Source organism: Spermophilus citellus (assembly GCF_964194105.1).
Source record: "Spermophilus citellus genome assembly, chromosome: 6".
NCBI classification, from domain to species: Eukaryota; Metazoa; Chordata; class Mammalia; order Rodentia; family Sciuridae; genus Spermophilus; species Spermophilus citellus.
The window spans coordinates 90,248,546-90,266,637 of NC_138187.1; the positions used below are offsets into that span (position 1 = coordinate 90,248,546).

The 18,092-nt window shown below is 38.7% G+C and overlaps 1 protein-coding gene across 2 annotated transcripts in view; it reads left to right on the top strand.

Moving 5' to 3' along the window:
- TUBAL3 (tubulin alpha like 3) overlaps positions 1-11,007 on the top strand; it is a 37,982-nt gene extending 26,975 nt beyond the window's left edge. The window contains exons 2-5 of one of the 2 annotated variants that reach the window (XM_081299887.1): positions 2,048-2,291; positions 6,949-7,101; positions 8,220-9,142; positions 10,749-11,007. In XM_081299887.1, coding sequence (XP_081156013.1) covers positions 2,198-2,291; positions 6,949-7,101; positions 8,220-9,142; positions 10,749-10,751 — 1,173 coding nt within the window. In that variant the 5' untranslated portion in view covers positions 2,048-2,197 and the 3' untranslated portion in view covers positions 10,752-11,007. Of the gene's footprint in view, positions 1-2,047; positions 2,292-6,948; positions 7,102-8,219 lie in introns of both variants that reach the window. The other variant, XM_081299886.1, reaches the window with a different exon arrangement.
- Positions 11,008-18,092: the final 7,085 nt, after the last annotated feature.

Consider the following 18,092-nt stretch of genomic DNA (forward strand, 5'->3'; position numbering starts at 1 on the left):
CTGTGAATCCTGTGAGCCACAACCACATTTCTGTGCAGTACAGGACAGGGTGATGGACAGCTACGGAAGAGTTAGTGAGAGAAATGTACATGTAAACTTTACTGATTAAGAGGCTCTAACGATGTGTAAACAATGAACACTCTCTTCCCCTTTCTCAATTTTAACTTAAATTTGGGGAATAAAGCTTTGATCTGATTACAGTAGCTAATGTATTCATAGCATTTAAAGTCTGTCAGGTGGGGAGAGGAATGAAAACTCTTTGCAGATAAAGGCATTTGAAGAATGTTTGCAATGGAATGTGTTTTTTCGATTTTTATCTACCAAATAGAAGTAGGAATATTAGTTCTAAGGAAGGTGTTTTCAAAGTTAAGTTCTCAGCCTTTATCATGAGACTGATAGTTACACAGAGAAACAAGAAGGAAGTTCCCCTAAGCACTTAGCTTGAACTTCTCATGAAGAAGGCTGCAATTTGCCTCCTGAATCCAAGACACAAAGTACAAGGATTTGAGGCTGCTGAGCATGAACAGAGTCCAAGTCAGATTGCAGGGGTGTGGCTGGTCAGAACTTGCTCTCTCTTGAGAAGAGGTCTGTGTTGACCATGGCCAGTGATTGATGGGGAGGTCCAAGGTCTTTTTGTAGTGGAATCTGCTCGGCTGACCAGGTCAGACAGCTTGAAGGGCCTGATGATTTGGAAGATAGGCTCCTCCTTATCTCTCTGACAAGGACTTGTTCTAGGACCACTGGCAATCAAAATGTAGCAATATTAAAATCAGTAATTGCTGTGACTTTAGATTTCTGGGATTTAACCTTTTCTTTTCATCTCATAAAAAGTAAATAATTTTGCCTGCTTAAATTACTAAAAAAGTTGTTTGATTTAAAAAATGGGATGGAAGCTGGTAAGAAGAAAATAGTAAGTTTAGATAAGAAAAAAATTACTTACTATCCAGATGTAACTAGGATTAATATCTTGATGCATTCATTTTCTGTGCCTTTTTAAAAATGGATAGAGCACCAGACCCTGTAAATATAATAATGTGTCTCAGATGCTTCATACTTGATTTTTTATCCTAAGCATTTTCCATGTATTATTTTTTGGTAAATATTTAAGAATTATATAATATGCTCTTTGATTGAAGTACAATTCTTTAAATAAATATCTGACAATAGGTGAATGGTCAAGTAGATTGAGTAGATGGTTGAACAGATTGGTTCTTGGTTTTCACCATTATACATTATAATGTTATGAATAACATTGTGCCAAAATCTTTGTTTTTCAGGGTCTCTCTTTTGTAATTCATTTGTTTATGCCACTTGCCTATTTATCTAGCATATATCTTAAGAGTTTAAAAAAATCAGGGTATATGCAATTAATTTATACATAGCCCTTTATATAATACATATTTATATATATCAATTTGTTATGGTAAAGAAGTTTTACATTTCGCGGTTGATAAAACTATCATATTTTGTCCTTGGCAAATTTTCTACTAATTTTAGCTTAGATTATTATTTCTTACATAGAGAAAATATGCACAATAAATATAAAATTTCAAGGTCTGAAAAGATAACCCCTTTTATTTGTCTGTGATGATTTATAATACCTGATAAGGTTGGAAATTGATTTTGGTTTTATTCCTTTACAATAACTAGCTAAATTTTTTTCTGGGTGAGTTGGTATGACACCAATACTCACATACTATGCACACACACACACATACCCACTTCCCCATGCATGCTTACATGTGTACATACACATACACATAGATTATATATATTCTTAACTCAGTTTTAGCCCAATGTACAATAGGTACTTAGTTTATGTTGTTGAAATAAACTTTCTAATAGCATTTAAGCCAATGGTTCAGTTGTCTCTGAAGTTTAGCTGTATGAAACCTGGTCTTTGGTTTCCATTGGACATTTTTGATTATCATCAGAAGATATTTATCTTGTGGGCTTTAGCTGGCTTCATCTGTAGCTAGAAGTGCTGAGCAACGGTGCTCATGGTCTGAGTGCCTGTCCAATTCTAATTCACTGTGGCTTATTTCAGAGGGAGTGCCTTTCCATTCACATTGGTCAAGCTGGCGTCCAGATTGGGGATGCTTGTTGGGAACTCTATTGCCTGGAACATGGAATCCAGCCAGATGGCATCGTTCTTGACAGTCAACAGGATCAGTTGGAAAATTCTAAAACGAAGCACATGAATGCATCTTTTGATACCTTCTTTCATGAGACGAGGGCTGGGAAGCATGTGCCCAGAACACTGTTCATGGATTTGGAACCAACTGTTATAGGTAACATAAGGTTTATGTTCTAGTGTACTTTACCATGTCCGCACTCAAACAAATCAAATGGGCAGAGCATGAGATTGTACTAAGCCATCTGAACAGAGTCATATAAACCTTTTCCAAATTTAGAGCCTCATTTAATAGCCATTTAGGGTGATGAATGTGACAGACATACCCAAAGAGAAGACTAGGTCTTTTTTTTGTGTGATGAAACTAATTAAAACCTTATTAATTTGACTGCTCATGTATTGTAATAGAACACTGAATTTTTCCTGGGTTTGTGAGCCTGTTGCCCGCAGCTACTGGAAAAGAATTTGAAAGTTTGTCATTATTTTGTTTATCGAGACCAGAATATTTGAAGATAATTTCAAAGCAGCAAGGAACTGAATAAATATTCAAATTATGGGGGGGAAATCAATACCAATTGATGATTAGTAATGGTAGACTTTGTTGTGTCTTGGGAAAACTCTCTTGGGGGCTAGAGAAATGGGGCTAGAGAAATACTGGAGAGAGAAGAGTTTATACTGACATGGAAAACAACTAGAGAGCAGGGTAGATTTGGGTTTGAGATTGTGTGTCAGTTATCTGTTCCTGTGTAATAAATACCCTCAAACTCGGTGGTTTAGGGTTATAATCACTATGTTGTTCATGAATCTGTAACTTGGTGGGGCTCAGAGAGGACAGCTCCTCTTTGTTCCACAGGGTACCTGCCAGGGAGGTTCAGATGGGAGCTTGGAAAAAGGGGATCTACTTTGAAAGAGGCTCACTTAAATGGTTGGCAAGTTGGTGCTGGTTGTAGGCTGAGATGTAGGCCAAGCATGCTTCAGGGCCTTGGTTACTCTTTGAGATGTAGGCTTCTGTGGGCTGCTTTGGCTTCCTCACAGCATGGTGGCTGGGTTCTGAGTGCAAGCACCATATTAGAATAAGAGAGAAGACCATGGCACTTTTATCACCTAGCTTAGAAAGTCATATAGTGTCATTTTAGCTATTCTGCATGGGTTGAGGTAGTTAACAAAGATCCACAAGGGTGGGGGGGCATATGAATGAACCCTACCTGAATGCAAGATTGGTGAGATTCTAGAAGCACATGTACAATGGGAAATATTTTTGAAGTTATTTTTGGAAAATATAGTCTGCCTGTAATAGAAAAATAGAAGACATTCACACTAGATTGGAGTTGATTTCCTTGTCAGAACAGAGACAAAAAAAAGTGACAAACTGACAGGGGCAGGTTGATTGATGTCACTGTAAACGAAAAAACAGAATTTTTTTTTTAAGAGAGAGAGAGAATTTTTTAAAAATATTTATTTTTTTAGTTTTCAGCGGACACATCTTTGTTTTTTTTTTTTTTTTTTTTTTTTTGTATGTGGTGCTGAGGATCGAACCTGGGCCGCACGCATGCCAGGCGAGCACACTTCTGCTTGAGCCACATCCCCAGCCCCCAGAATGTTTTATTGAGAGGAGTGGGATAGAAATGCTGAGGCCAAGAGACCCATATACAAATTCAGTATTACTCTGTAGATGCTGTGAAAGAGTAAAAAATAAGAGGGCTGGGGACGTGGCTCAAGCGGTAGCGCGCGTGCCTGGCATGCGTGTGGCCCGGGTTCGATCCTCAGCACCACATACCAACAAAGATGTTGTGTCCCCCGAGAACTGAAAATAAATATTAAAAATTTTCTCTCTCTCTCTCTCTCCTCTCTCACTCTCTCTTAAAAAAAAAAAAAAAAAGAAATTACAGATGGCTTTGAGAACAGATGAGTTCCGGCATGGTGGTGCATGCCTGTAATCCCAGTGACTTGGGAGGCTGAGGCAGGAGGATCATAAGTTCAAAGTCAGCCTCAGCAACTTAGTGAGGCTCTAAGCAACTTAGTGAGACCCAGTCTCAAAACAAAACAAAACAAAACAAAAAAATAAAAATAAAAAGGGCTGGGAATGTGGTTCAGGGTTAAGCACCCTTGGGTTAAATTTCCCATATCAACCAACCAATAAACAAAACAAAACAAGACACCAATCACCACCAACAACAAAGAATCCCAAACAAAACAAAGAAACCTCACAACACCCCATAAACTCCCCCAAAACAAAAAACAAAAGGATCACCAGATGAGACTGGTATGGAGGCTAAGATAAACAATTATGTTATAGTGTGATTCAAGTTATAAGTGCCTAAAGATAATATATAAATTTTTATGAAAGACTAAGGGAAGTTTGCAACTGTGAGCCTTAGCTGGAGTCTAGTGTTCCAGGAACCTAGGCAAAGTGGGTTATGTGTGTTTCCAGGGGACTTTGGTCAGTGTCCTTGAAGGAGCAATGTGGATTTGAAGAGGCTAAATCCAGTTATCATGGACATCCCAGTAGGTATTTTAGCTTTTGTTAATCAAAAATTCCAGGCAAATAGAAGGATTAAGGCCCAGGATCAGAAGCTGAGAAAGTCAAAAGATAGGAAGGTAGCAGCAACAATTGGAAGAAATTCGCTAGTCCTCTAGGACATAGCTCACAGGGAGCATGATTTGGAAGGTCCTGAGCCAGTTCAGACAAAGAGACAGAAGAAAAGTGTTGCAGGATTTAGGGGGAAAGCATTGGTTTTCATTGTTTTATTCAACAAATAAGAGTGCCTCAGTCATTCTAGGCACTGTTCCTGACATTGGATATGTGTATGTGGGTGTATGTATCTCGGTCTCCATGGAGACAACATTCAAGTGAGGTGCAGACCAAGAAAAACCTAATAAACAGTTTTTCCGATGATGACAAGTGGTCTGGAGAAAAATAAAGCAGGGAGATGAGGAGGGGCATATTATGTGTGTGTGTGTGCACAAGGAAAGTCTTAATGAGAAGGAAATGAGGACATAAAGCCTATCTTTTTGGAAGAGATCAGAAAAGACTTCATGGACAAAGTGATATTCCACCTGAGTTCTGAAGAATGGGCAGGGGAATTTCAATAATTCATAGGTGAGAGTAAAAGAAATTATGACCACAGACACATTCAGATGCCTGGGAGTATTGTTTTGGCTTGAACCTGAGGAAGCTGTTCATGTAGAGGAGTTATAGGAGACTTAAACTGGAATGTTTCTTTTATGGTAGAGAAGTATCATACATAATCTATTGGCGAAAAAATGTAAATAGTTGTTACAATTGGAACCTTAGAAGGCAAACCATGGGATCTCCATGAATAAGATGTTTGATTTGTATTTGATAGGAAATAGAGGCCAGTGAATAGTCTAGATTTGGGAGAAAGGCAGATTTAGAACCATGATTTGAAGATTAATCACAAGATTTATTCAATTAATGTACTTGGCATCTGCTATGTGCAACATCATGACACAAATAGTGTGGAGTGAAGAAAATTATAAGACTGTTGTAAGGGTACGAAGTTATGCAAACTGTTTAGAGTTGAGGTGTCCCTCAAAATCTCATGTGTGAGACAATGAGAAGGTTTAGAAGCCAAAAGACTGGGTTATGAACTCAGTGCATTAGTGCACTTGAGTGGATTAATTGGGTAGTGACTGTAGGCAGTTAGAGTGTGGCTCTAGGGGTCATGCCAGAGCAATGAAGTTGGCCATCCATGTCCTAAGACCTATGAAACCATGAGCCCCCACATAAACGTTTCTTTCTCTAAAATTTCTCTTTTCAACTCTTTTGGTCACAGTGGTGAAAAAGCTGACTGAATCAGAAATGTCTTTCAATGTTGGCCTCACTGAATTCCAGACCAACCTAGGACTTGATCCAAGAAAAAATTCTTTCTTTGTAGAATTTTTTATTGTTAGTAGATTGAAGATGCAGATAAACTCATGGAGGAAGATGAAAGATAGCTGAATATTTTTGGTTTTCATAAACTGTTTTGTGCATTCATCCTTCCTGCATTTGAGTCCCAGGATCATTTGAGTTTGTGTGGTTAAAATCTCTTATAAATCATACCGATTATAATTTAGATTGGTATACTTTTCATGCTATTTCAGCACATAGTTGGTGATTTTTAGAGAGGAATACTTGTCTCAAAATGCCAAAGCATCATGGAGTATTGAGTGAGTTGAATAGTGTCCCCTCTAAACTAATATTTACCTGGAACCCCAGAATGTGACCATATTTGTAAATGGAGTCTTTGCAGATGTAGTTAGTTAAGATGAGGTCATGCTGGATTGGGGTGGGCCCTAAAGTCAAAGAATTGTGTCTTCCAAAGAAAAAAAGAGAGCACATTGACACAGAGGACACATATGACAGAGGCAGCTACCACCCAAAGATTGTTAAAAGTCACTAGAAGCTGGGAGAGAGAGGAGTGAGGGAGGGGAGAGGGAAGGGAGGGAGAGAGAGAGAGAGGAGAATGGATTCTCCCTAGAGGCTCCTGAAGGAACCAACCTTGCCTACAACTTGATTTTAAACTTTTGGCTTCCTGAACTGTTAGAAAATATTTTTTTGTTGTGTTAAGACAAATTTGTTATGGCAGCCTTAAGAAACTAATACAGGGTATATGGTGGAAAATATACTTTCAACTTATATGTAAAAGATTCTACCTTTGTCTAGATAAAGAAAGCCTAGTTCTGAAGTATGTTTGTTCTTTTACCACAACACTGGGGAAAAGGGTGGGGACAGTATGGAGCCCTGAGAGGATCAGCAAAGGTCTGACAGTTGAACTGCACATGTGCACTGACTACCTTTCCCTCTGCAGATGGGATCCGTACAGGAAAGTTCCGTTCACTCTTCCACCCAGAGCAGCTTGTTAGCGGAAAGGAGGATGCTGCCAACAACTATGCACGAGGTCACTACTCTGTGGGCTCTGAGATCATCAGCCTTGTGTTGGAGAGGATCAGAAAGCTGGCAAGTGACCCTTCTCTCCTCTGATCAGGCCATACCTGGGCACTGGTGGTCTGCAGTAGGATGCACCAATATTATCTACAGGCACCACCACGGCCACCCGATCCTTTCATCTGGATGTCTTTGTGGGTGTTCAGACCTAGAAAAGGGTCCCAGTGTTGGTTATGACTATACCTTGTTACATAAAAAGGGTGACACAAGGCTTTTACTTACTAGGTGGTCCCATCTACCTTTGCTTCTACTAATGCAGGGTTTATCTTGCTATCAGAGACTTTTGAAGCACTCTGAAGCACATAATTTTCCAAGTCACCACTGCTTGTGAAGTTTTTAGGACACAGATCCTACACCTAGAGATTGGTTACCCTATTTACTGACAGTTCATTCTTCCATAAGGACCCAAGTCTGGAGTAGGTGGTTTGGCATAATCATTAGGTCTGCTACATCAGCGGTGTAGATGGAAGGTTTAGAAGAGATAGGTACTTCAATTATTATTTCACTAAAATATTTTGCTCATCACTTTCTTTGTTACTGATAAAGGCCTTGCTTTTCATCATCTACCAATACACTCACTCATGGAAGCTAATGAAAGAAGGTAGAATATCTATGCTTTGCTTATATAGGTTGATAATCCCTTATCTGAAATGCTTGGGACTAGAAGTATTTTGGATATTTTTTTTTCAGATTTTAGAGTGTTTTGCATATGTATAATGAGACATTCCAGGGATGGGACCCAAGTCTAAACACAAAGTTCATTTATATTTAATATACTCCTTATATACATAGTCTAAAGGTAATTTCATATAATATTTTCAGTGTCCCTATGTTTTGACTATAACCTGTCACCATGAGGTCAGGTATGGAATTTTCCTCTTGTAGCTTCATATTAGCACTAAAAAAGTTTGGGATTTTGAACTTGGGATGCTCATCCTGTAGTAAAACTCAAAAGAGCTTCCCCTACTCCAGAAGTACCACTTAGGTATACTCCAAAGTAACGTTTGCTGTGGAGTTAAAATGTAAACCAGGCCTCTCTAAAACTTGTTGACTTTGTTTTGGGGAACTTATTGTGTCTTCGGTTCTGCATCGATTTGGCTGCATTCTCACATTGCATGCACTTTTCCTAGGCAGAACAGTGCAGTGGACTTCAGGGATTTTTGATTTTCCGAAGCCTTGGAGGAGGTACTGGATCGGGATTTACATCTCTCCTAATGGAGCAGCTCTCTGTAGAGTATGGCAGGAAAACTAAACTGGAGTTCTCTGTCTACCCAGCCCCTAGAATCTCCACTGCTGTAGTGGAGCCTTACAACTCCATCCTCACCACCCATTCTACCATGGAGCACTCAGACTGTACTTTCATGGTGGATAACGAGGCCATCTATGACATCTGCCATCATAAACTTGGTGTTGAACGCCCCTCCTATGCAAGCATCAATAGGCTGATAAGCCAAGTGGTATCTTCCATTACTGCTTCCCTTCGGTTTGAAGGACCCTTGAATATAGACCTTATTGAATTCCAGACCAACCTAGTACCCTATCCAAGAATACATTTCCCCATGACAACCTTTGCCCCCATTATCTCTGCTGACAAAGCCTACCACGAGCATCTGTCAGTGCCTGACATCACTGCTGCTTGCTTTGAGTTGTCCAACCAGATGGTCAAGTGTGATCCTCAGCTTGGGAAGTACATGGCCTGCTGCTTACTATACCGAGGAGATGTGGTTCCTAGAGATGTGAATGCAGCGATTGCAGCCATGAAGTTGAGGACCTCTGTTCAGTTTGTAGATTGGTGTCCAACTGGTTTCAAGGTGGGCATCAATCATCAGCCACCTGCAGTGATGCCCGGAGGGGACCTGGCCAGGGTCCAGCGAGCTGTCTGCATGTTGAGCAACACCACAGCAATTGCAGAGGCCTGGGCCCGGCTCGACTACAAGTTTGACCTCATGTATGCCAAGAAGGCTTTTCTACACTGGTACATCACAGAAGGCATGGAACAAGGGGAGTTCTCAGAAGCCAGGGAAGATCTGGCAGCTCTGGAAAAGGATTATGAGGAGGTGGGACTGAATTTCTGATGTAAATAGGACTAGTGGAAACAATGTGAAGTTAAAATGTCATGCTTTCTGTTCAAGCCATTATACACTTAGTGGCTACAGTTCCCTGTACTAGAAGAAAAATGAAATCAAGTTAGGCAAGAACCTAAATTCCACACTAAATTAAATGGGTCTTTATTAATAATGCACATATATTTCCTTGTCTATGGTGTAATTCATCTCTGCTGACTGGAGCCTTCTGGGGAGTCTTTTGAACTGGGTCATGTCTAGGTGTTTTTTGTTTTTTTAATTTTAGTTTTTATGTTAGAATGGAAACTGGGCTTTCTTCTTTGCTTCCTTTAAAACTAAGAGAGTATTAAACCCTAAAGTTTATGCTTTTCCTTTTCTGTGACTAAAGCAGAAAAACACTCATATTGATTGTGAATGTTATTTCCCCTGTATCTCTATTTTGTCTGTTGATTAAATAACACATATTTTCAGTCTGTTTCTTTTCCTTCCTTCCAACACGGGCTTTAAAGTTTCCATTTGCTTTTCATGCAAACAAACCAGAATTCTCTTGGGTCTTTATAAAATTTGGTTTAGTTAAAATGCAAATTCTGAGCTTCACTGGAGAGGGTGTTGAAGGAGAACCCTGGGGCTGGGAGGGGTGTAATCTAGGTACCCAACATTATAAAAAACACTGTGAAATCAATTCTTTGGTACTGAACAGTCTCATTTCAAACAACAAAAATGTTCCGTAGACGCAATAGCTATGAGTGCACTGAAACTGCCAGGGAGATTTTTACAAACCATGATGTTTAGTCTGACTACTATTGGAAATGAAGATGAATTAGATATTACAAAGGTGCATCCTTGGGCTTAGGTGCTGTTCTTGGGAGTGATTGTGGCAGATCATCAGGAGCCTCATCCATCTGTTCTGTTTAGCTTGCAGTCTTAGCCCTCCAGTTATTCACTCTTGACCTCAACCTGGAATATACTTTGGCCCAAGTAGACATCTAAAGGTAGTAAGTGCTCAAGCCACAGCTACAGGAACACAGTTGTTTTGTGAGACTTCCCAAACCAGAAGGATGCCACCCTCTTCTTGCTCATACCATTTGGACCCAGGAAATGACCCTCCATTATTTGTAAAAGGGACTTTAATTTTTAGAAGAGTTTTAGGTTCACAACAAAACTGAGTGTAAAGTATGGCCCTCCATTTGTAACAGTTGCCCGGGAGATTCTATCATGTTCTAAAATCATCATTCTAAGAATGATGGCCCTCAAGAATGCCACTCTGACAATATACCATATTGTATATTTTCAACTGAAATCTTTGTTCTCTTGGAGGCCAGTGACGACAGGTGCAAATGATATCTAAATACCCTTGAATGCCTGCACAAGTGAGCTGGATTTTTGATCAGTTCTCAGATTTTTAAGTACCGGCTGGATCCTTCTGAGACTCTACTTCTAAGCCCTTCTTCCAAGGACTTTTTTAGATCTGACATTAAGTCAACCTCATGCCAGAGTTCCATTTGGAATGTAGGCCCTGTTAATTCTGAGATGTGCTAGGATTACAGGTATGTAGCAGGGAAAGGATCATAACTCTTATTCTCGTATCTCTAATTTGCAGTGATCAAATATTTGGAAGAATACTAAAAATTTTTTCCTTTAAACCAAAGAAGCAATTTGGTAATTTTTATCAACATTTAACACAGATCAATAGTGGACTGTCTGAAGTGTGGAAGAAAACCTTCTTCAATTGCAAGAACGTATTGTAGTGTTTGTATTACTGGGTTGGGGGGATCCATTTTTCAATTTACCTATGTCTCTTATGCTTGCATTTAAAATATTATTTCTCTTAGTAGTAAGTAAAGCTGTTTGATGACTTAAATAAATACAATGGACTTTTCACATACTTGTGAGTTTTAAGATAATGTTTCTTAAAGAGTGGTCCTTAAGTCTCAGATACTTTTCTTTAGATCTTTTCTTTGCATTAATTTTGTTGCTTAATGAACAATAGGGAAGAAATATTAGGAAGGGGGGATACAAATCATGGCACTGTTGCAATTAGGTGACCTTGAAATAGATGCTTAACTTCTCCATACACGAAAACCCTCATTGTGGACAAGGTGATTTCCAGAGCCTTTCCAGTTCCAAGAGTCTGTGAGTCTAAGAATTGGTCAATTGGTAATGTCAGTTGACTCTACATGCCTTACATAAGTATTATGTTCATGTATTTATCAACTTTCTATCTTTCATGGTTCTTCTTTATTAGCTTGTTAAATATTCTTTCTAAAGATTCTTTTTGTGGATACCTCAGAGATAACTACATTCAAGCCTAATATTAGCATCTGTCATGCAATAGCACTTCTTCTGCTCCCTGGAACTTCTTTTCTTTCCTCCTGTCTTTTGTATATTGTTACCTCATATTTTAATACTACATATATTTTGAACCCCACAAGATATTATTACTATTGTTTAAACAGTGAGTGTTTTTGCGTAGATTTGTCCTCATAGTCAGGTTCTCTGATGCTCTTCATTCCTTTTTACATGACTATACTTCCATCTGGTATAATTTTCCTTCTGACATTAAATAAAGACAAAACCACCAAACTCCCCAGAAATCAGAAAACAAAAACACTCTGCAATGTTCTTTTAATGTGGATCTGCTGTCAGAAAATCATTTTAGTCATTATTTTTCTCTAAGCATCTCATGTTAACCATCTTGGAAGGATATTTTCTCTGGTAGGTGTAGACGTCTAGGTTGACAGTTATTTTGTGTCAGCACTTTAAAATATGTCATTTCATCATCTTCTGCTTCTACCATATCCATTGAGAAGTCAGTTGTCAATCTTGTTCCCCTTTGAAAGTCATGCCCTGCTTTGGTGTTTAGTAGTGAGATGTGCTTAGGTGTGATTTTTTGTTGTATTCATCCTTCCTGAACTTTTTAGAACTTTTAGAATTCATGGCTTGATGTCTTCTATCAGCTTTGGAAAATATTGGCCAATAATTCTTTAAATTTTGTTTCTAACTGAGTTTTTTCCTCCTATTTTCATGTGATTACACAGGTCAAATCTTTTTACATGTCCCATGTAAATGTTCTACTTTCTGAGATCATTACTTATTTTTTCCACTCCTAACTTGTAGGAAACCTTGCTCTTTCATCTCTTTTGTACAACCCTTTTCTTTTTGCCCATTGATTTATTTTTTCCCCTTATTTATCTGTCTAAGTTCCTCCATTCAAAAAGTCAACATAGGGGTTGGGATGGTAGCTCCATGGTAGCATGCTCACTTAGCATGTGTGAGGCACAGGGTTCAATCCTCAGCACCACATATAAATAAATAAAATGAAGGTATTGTGTCCACATACAACTAAAAAAAAAGTCAATGTAGTCTTTTTTATGGATTCTGCTGTCCTGTAATATACTGTTTTATCTATCCACTCTGTCAAATTTCCAAAAGAATATATGTTTTCCATCCTTACTTCATCTTCTGCTTGTGGGCCATCCTTTGTAACTGGGTTTCTCCCCCCTCCTAGCCTTCCTACTGAAATGATCAATTTGAAGATCACTGATCAGACCATTGGTGTCAAAACAAGGATCTTTTTTGCCTTAAGATTTCTTGAACTCAGATTTTGGTCATTTTGTTGAAGTCTTTCCTTTGACTCTTTTGTGTCATTGCTTGGTGTGCTTTCTGCATTTAACATCACCCAGATTCTTCTTCTACATTGTCTTCCCTTTGTGGATAAATTTTTGGTTATATTCTGCCCTTATTTATCATACAGCCACTTATCACAACTGAGCAACTGTTATAGTTCAAGGTTTGAACTTGAACCAAAAAACTCGGTTAGAAACAAAATTAAAATTTCTTAAGTCGTATCCTGAAAATTCCACCTACTGACTAGGCCTGTCATCCCCGATGCTTTACCCACACTTAAAATTCCATTTCATCCTGGAAAAACATTATTTTGAGGAGATCCAACATGGCGGCGGGTGGGGAGGCAGCGCTTTCAGTACCTCCTCAATAACGGGGTCAGAGAGACGCATTGATACGCTTAGATTCTACCTGCTGAGAAACTCCTAGCAAAATTCTCGCCCCATGCTAAAACTAAATATTCAAGGACATGAATTTAATGGGCTACTGGATACAGGTGCAGACCTTAGCATCATCTCTCGTCAAGAATGGCCAAAACATTGGCCATTACAACAAGCCACTCAAATGCTTCGAGGCCTAGGAGTGGCGACTAATCCCGATAGAAGCGCAATGGTATTAGATTGGAAGGATCCTGAAGGATGTGAAGGAACTATACAACCATATGTATTGGATCATCTTCCCGTAAATTTATGGGGACGAGATGTCTTAGATCAATTAGGTTTGACATTAACAAATAACATCAATCAAAATGCACCCACTATTATGGCTAGACAAGGTTTTAGGAAAGGAAAAAGATTAGAAAAACAAGAACAAGGTATAGCAGTACCAATACAAATAGATCAAGGAACAGACAGACATGGGTTGGATTTCCACAAAGGGCCACTGAGACAATAAAAATTACATGGAAATCAGAAAGACCAGTATGGGTTCCTCAGTGGCCCCTGACTAAAGAAAAGATACAAGTAGCCCATGATCTGGCCAAACAACAATTAGCGGAAGGACATATACAACCTTCTGTATCTCCCCATAATACTCCCATTTTTGTCATCAAAAAGAAATCTGGTAAATGGAGATTATTGCAAGACTTAAGAGCCATTAATAATGAAATGGTAATTATGGGACCTGCTCAATCGGGGATTCCTCAATTGTCTGCTTTGCCAAAAACTTGGTATGTTTTAGTTATAGATATTAAAGATTGTTTTTTTTCAATTCCAATTCATCCTGAGGATAGTCCACGTTTTGCATTTACTATCCCTGCACTAAATCATGAAGATCCTGATCAGAGATATGAATGGAAAGTACTCCCTCAAGGGATGGCTAACAGCCCAACTATGTGTCAAATTTATGTTAACAAAGTAATCCAGCCACTTAGAAATCAAAATCCTGAACTACAAATATTTCACTATATGGATGATGTATTATTAGCACACAAAGCTAAAAACACATTGCTAGAATGTTATGCCACACTTACAAATTTATTAAAAAATTATAATCTAGAGATAGCAATAGATAAAGTACAATTAAATTTTCCAATTAATTATTTAGGAGTTCTATTGTCCTCAACCATGGTCCGTCCACCAAAAATTCAAATACGAGTAGATCAACTCAAATCACTTAATGACTTTCAAAAGTTATTAGGAGACATAAATTGGATAAGGCCTTATCTAGGTATTCCAACAGGAGAATCAGGACCTTTATTTGATATCCTAAAAGGTCCATCAGATCCAAATTCACCCCGAATGTTAACGCCTGAAGCAAGAAAGGCATTAAAAATCATTGAAACATATATGGAAAATATGCATTTGGATAGAATTGATATAAGTTTGCCTTTATTATTTATTGTACTACCAACAAAAAATATTCCTACAGGAGTATTTTGGCAAGAAGGTCCATTATTATGGATACATTTATCTTATTCTCCTAACACTATTCTTACTAGGTATCCTGAGGCTGTAGGACAATTAATACTCAAAGGAGTGAAAACAGTAAAGGGAGTATTTGGAATTTCTCCCAATAAAATTATTACTCCATATACTATGAATCAAATTGATGAATTAGCTAATGAGTTAAATACTTGGGCAATAATCATGTGCAAATCTAATGTTTCATTTGATAACCACTTACCATCTAATCCTTTATTGTCTTTTTGGTCATTGCATCCTGTAATTTTTCCAAAAATGACAAGAAAAACACCTATCATGAATGCTCCAAATATATTCACTGATGGGTCAAATAATGGTACAGCAGCAATAGTTACACCTGATCAAACTTTTACATTTTTAGTACCCAAACAATCAGCTCAAAAGGTAGAGCTTAATGTAGTATTACAAGCTTTTGTGATGTTTAAAGATTCTGTATTTAATTTCTTTTCTGATAGTCAGTATATAGTTAATGCTCTAGTATCCCTTGAAGATGCTGGTAGGATTTCCCCTTCTTCTACTGTTTTCTCTTTGTTTTCCACTATACAAAGTTTAATCTGGGACAGAAAAGATCCATTGTTTATAGGACATATCAGGGCACATACAGGATTGCCTGGAGCCCTTAGTTTGGGCAATGATTTAGCAGATAAAACTACACATGACATACATATTTTCTCTACACTAGAAGAAACTATAAATTTTCATAAAAGGTTCCATGTCAATGCTAATACTTTACAAAAGCATTTTAAAATAACTAAGGAACAAGCTAGACAAATAATAAAACAATGTCAAAATTGTGTGACCTTTTTACCACAAGTTAATCTTGGAGTCAATCCTAGAGGATTGATACCTAACCATATTTGGCAGATGGACGTCACACACTTGCCAGAATTTGGAAAATTAAAATATTTGCATGTTACAGTTGATACTTCTTCTGGATTTTTGATGGGCTACCTTCATGCCGGAGAAAAAACTAAAGATGTTATAGCTCATTGCTTACAAAATTTTGCCACTGTGGGCATTCCAAAACAGTTAAAAAGTGATAATGCCCCTGGTTATACTTCTACCTCTTTTAACAATTTTGCTCATCATTTGGCATTACTCATATAACAGGAATCCCATACAATCCACAGGGACAAGACATAGTTGAAAGAGCTCATCAAACTAGTAAAATGTACTTATTAAAGCAAAAAGACGGAATTTGAAAGGGGTATATATTCCCCAAAGATAAACTTAAAATAACCCTTTTTACTCTAAACTTTTTAAATTTGGATTCATTAGGACTTAGTGCTGCAGAAAGGCATATGTGTCCAAAAAATGTACATAAGCCCAAGGTACTTTGGAAAGATATTCTAACAGGACAATGGAAAGGTCCTGACCCAGTAATTGTCTGGAGTCGGGGGTCTGTTTGTGTGTTTCCACAGGAAGAACAGCAGCCGATTTGGATTCCGGAGAGATTAACTAAAGTCCTGACCCAGTGATTGTCTGGAGTCGGGGGCCTGTTTGTGTATTTCCACAGGGAGAACAGCAGCCGATTTGGATTCCAGAGAGATTAACTAAAGCGATTTCTACAGACCAAAAAGAAGATGATTTGGCTCAAATCCATAACAGCTGATATCCAAAACTCCAATTTGGCTATCCTTACATCTGCGACAGAACCAGGATGCTTTTTTCAATATCTATTTTATTATTGCCCTTTCCCATATCATGAAGTTCTATTTTGTTTTTTGAGCTCATACAAACCTAGGTTAATGTTTTGCTGATCAGTTCTATTTTTTTTTTTTTTTGACTATAGAGTTTTAAACATTGCAATGGAGATTTCACCTGTAAAAAGTTATAAGGCCTTTACTATTATGTTATGTGTTGTATGTATTATATTATGTGTGCACACTTGTGTTTTGTGTTATATGTTTGAATGTACGTATGTCCATATATCATATATGATGAGCGCTCATGAAAAAATGGATCCAAATATTTTTTTTATTCACGTGATTTAAATGGTTTAATTTAAATTGGGTAAATAGCTATTAAGAATTGTTTTAATATGTAAACAAAAAAGAAGGTTAACAGATCTGTTTGTTTACTTTCACCTTTCCTTTTCATTATATTTAATAATTCTCTTCAAGATAATGTAAATTGTTAAGAAAATTGTTTTCTTTTAGTGGCTTCTGGAATGTTACATAATTTTTTCTTTAGCCATTATTGCCAGAATTCCTATCTTCATCCCAGTGCCGGTGAAGACAAAGATGAAACTAATCTACAGCTTCTGCAATAGCCATCACTGAACTGCTTGCAGAACTTGCCTAAACTATGTGCAGAACTTGCAGAACTTGCCTAGACTTGCCTAGACTATGCATTGTGAACTATCTGTTGGTGCAGCGATTTGTGGTAGTGTTGGGGTATTTTTGCTGATGATGTCATTGGTGGTACAATTTTTCCAACAAGAGCCATCAGTTGGCTTGGTGTATCTTCCTCCCTTCTGCTTGTCATGACAAAGACCTCTCCACAGGTGTGGCTGTATACTGGACCGGTAGTAAATGACGGGTAAGATCCAATTACAATGGTACCAACCTAAGACAGGAGGCTGACGCCCTGAGGTCAGCTCATCCGAAGACGGGTAAGGACCATATGTAGTATTGGACAACCTAAGGCAGGCACGGTCCCCAAGCCACATGCTTGTTGTTTAAACAGAGAGGGGGAGATGTTGAGAGCCACAGCCAAATGGGCCCCAGCAAACTTCCAGCTGCCAGCAAACTTCCAGCTGCCGGCTGATGATTGGCTCACAGCAGCCCCAGCAACATCTAGCTGATTGGCTCCTCTGCGGTGATGTTCATTGGGCTGTTTCCCTGCCCTTCAGACTGCCAGCTGATGATTGGCTCACAGCGGCCCCAGCAACATCTAGCTGATTGGCTCCTCCACGGAGCTGCTCATTGGGGGACTTCTTTGGCTCCACCCACGCGACCCAGCCAATCAGCCTCAAGAACAGGAGGATTGTGGGAGGTGGTGAGGGTTGTGTGGGGGTGAGAGGCTTGTGGGAAGCCGGTGGTGGCAGTTGGGCTCTGAGGGTTTTTTCCTGAGGAGCTGTTTTGTTTGGCGTTTGTAGTTCTAAAAATAAAGTTAGTTTCTTTTGACAAGTGGCTCCTGAATTGTGCCCAGCCAGACTGCGGCAATCCAACATGGCAGCGGGTGGGGAGGCAGCGCTTTCAGTACCTCCTCAATAATGGGGTAAGAGAGACGCATTGATACGCTTAGATTCTACCTGCTGAGAAACTCCTAGCAAAATTCCACTGAAGAGAGACCGGCCAGGAATTAGTAGGATTTTTGGAGGTGACAGTTTGCCCCAGACGAGTGAATCTCCACCACGCGGCGCAGAGGTCCAGACCCGCCAGCCGCTGCCTGCG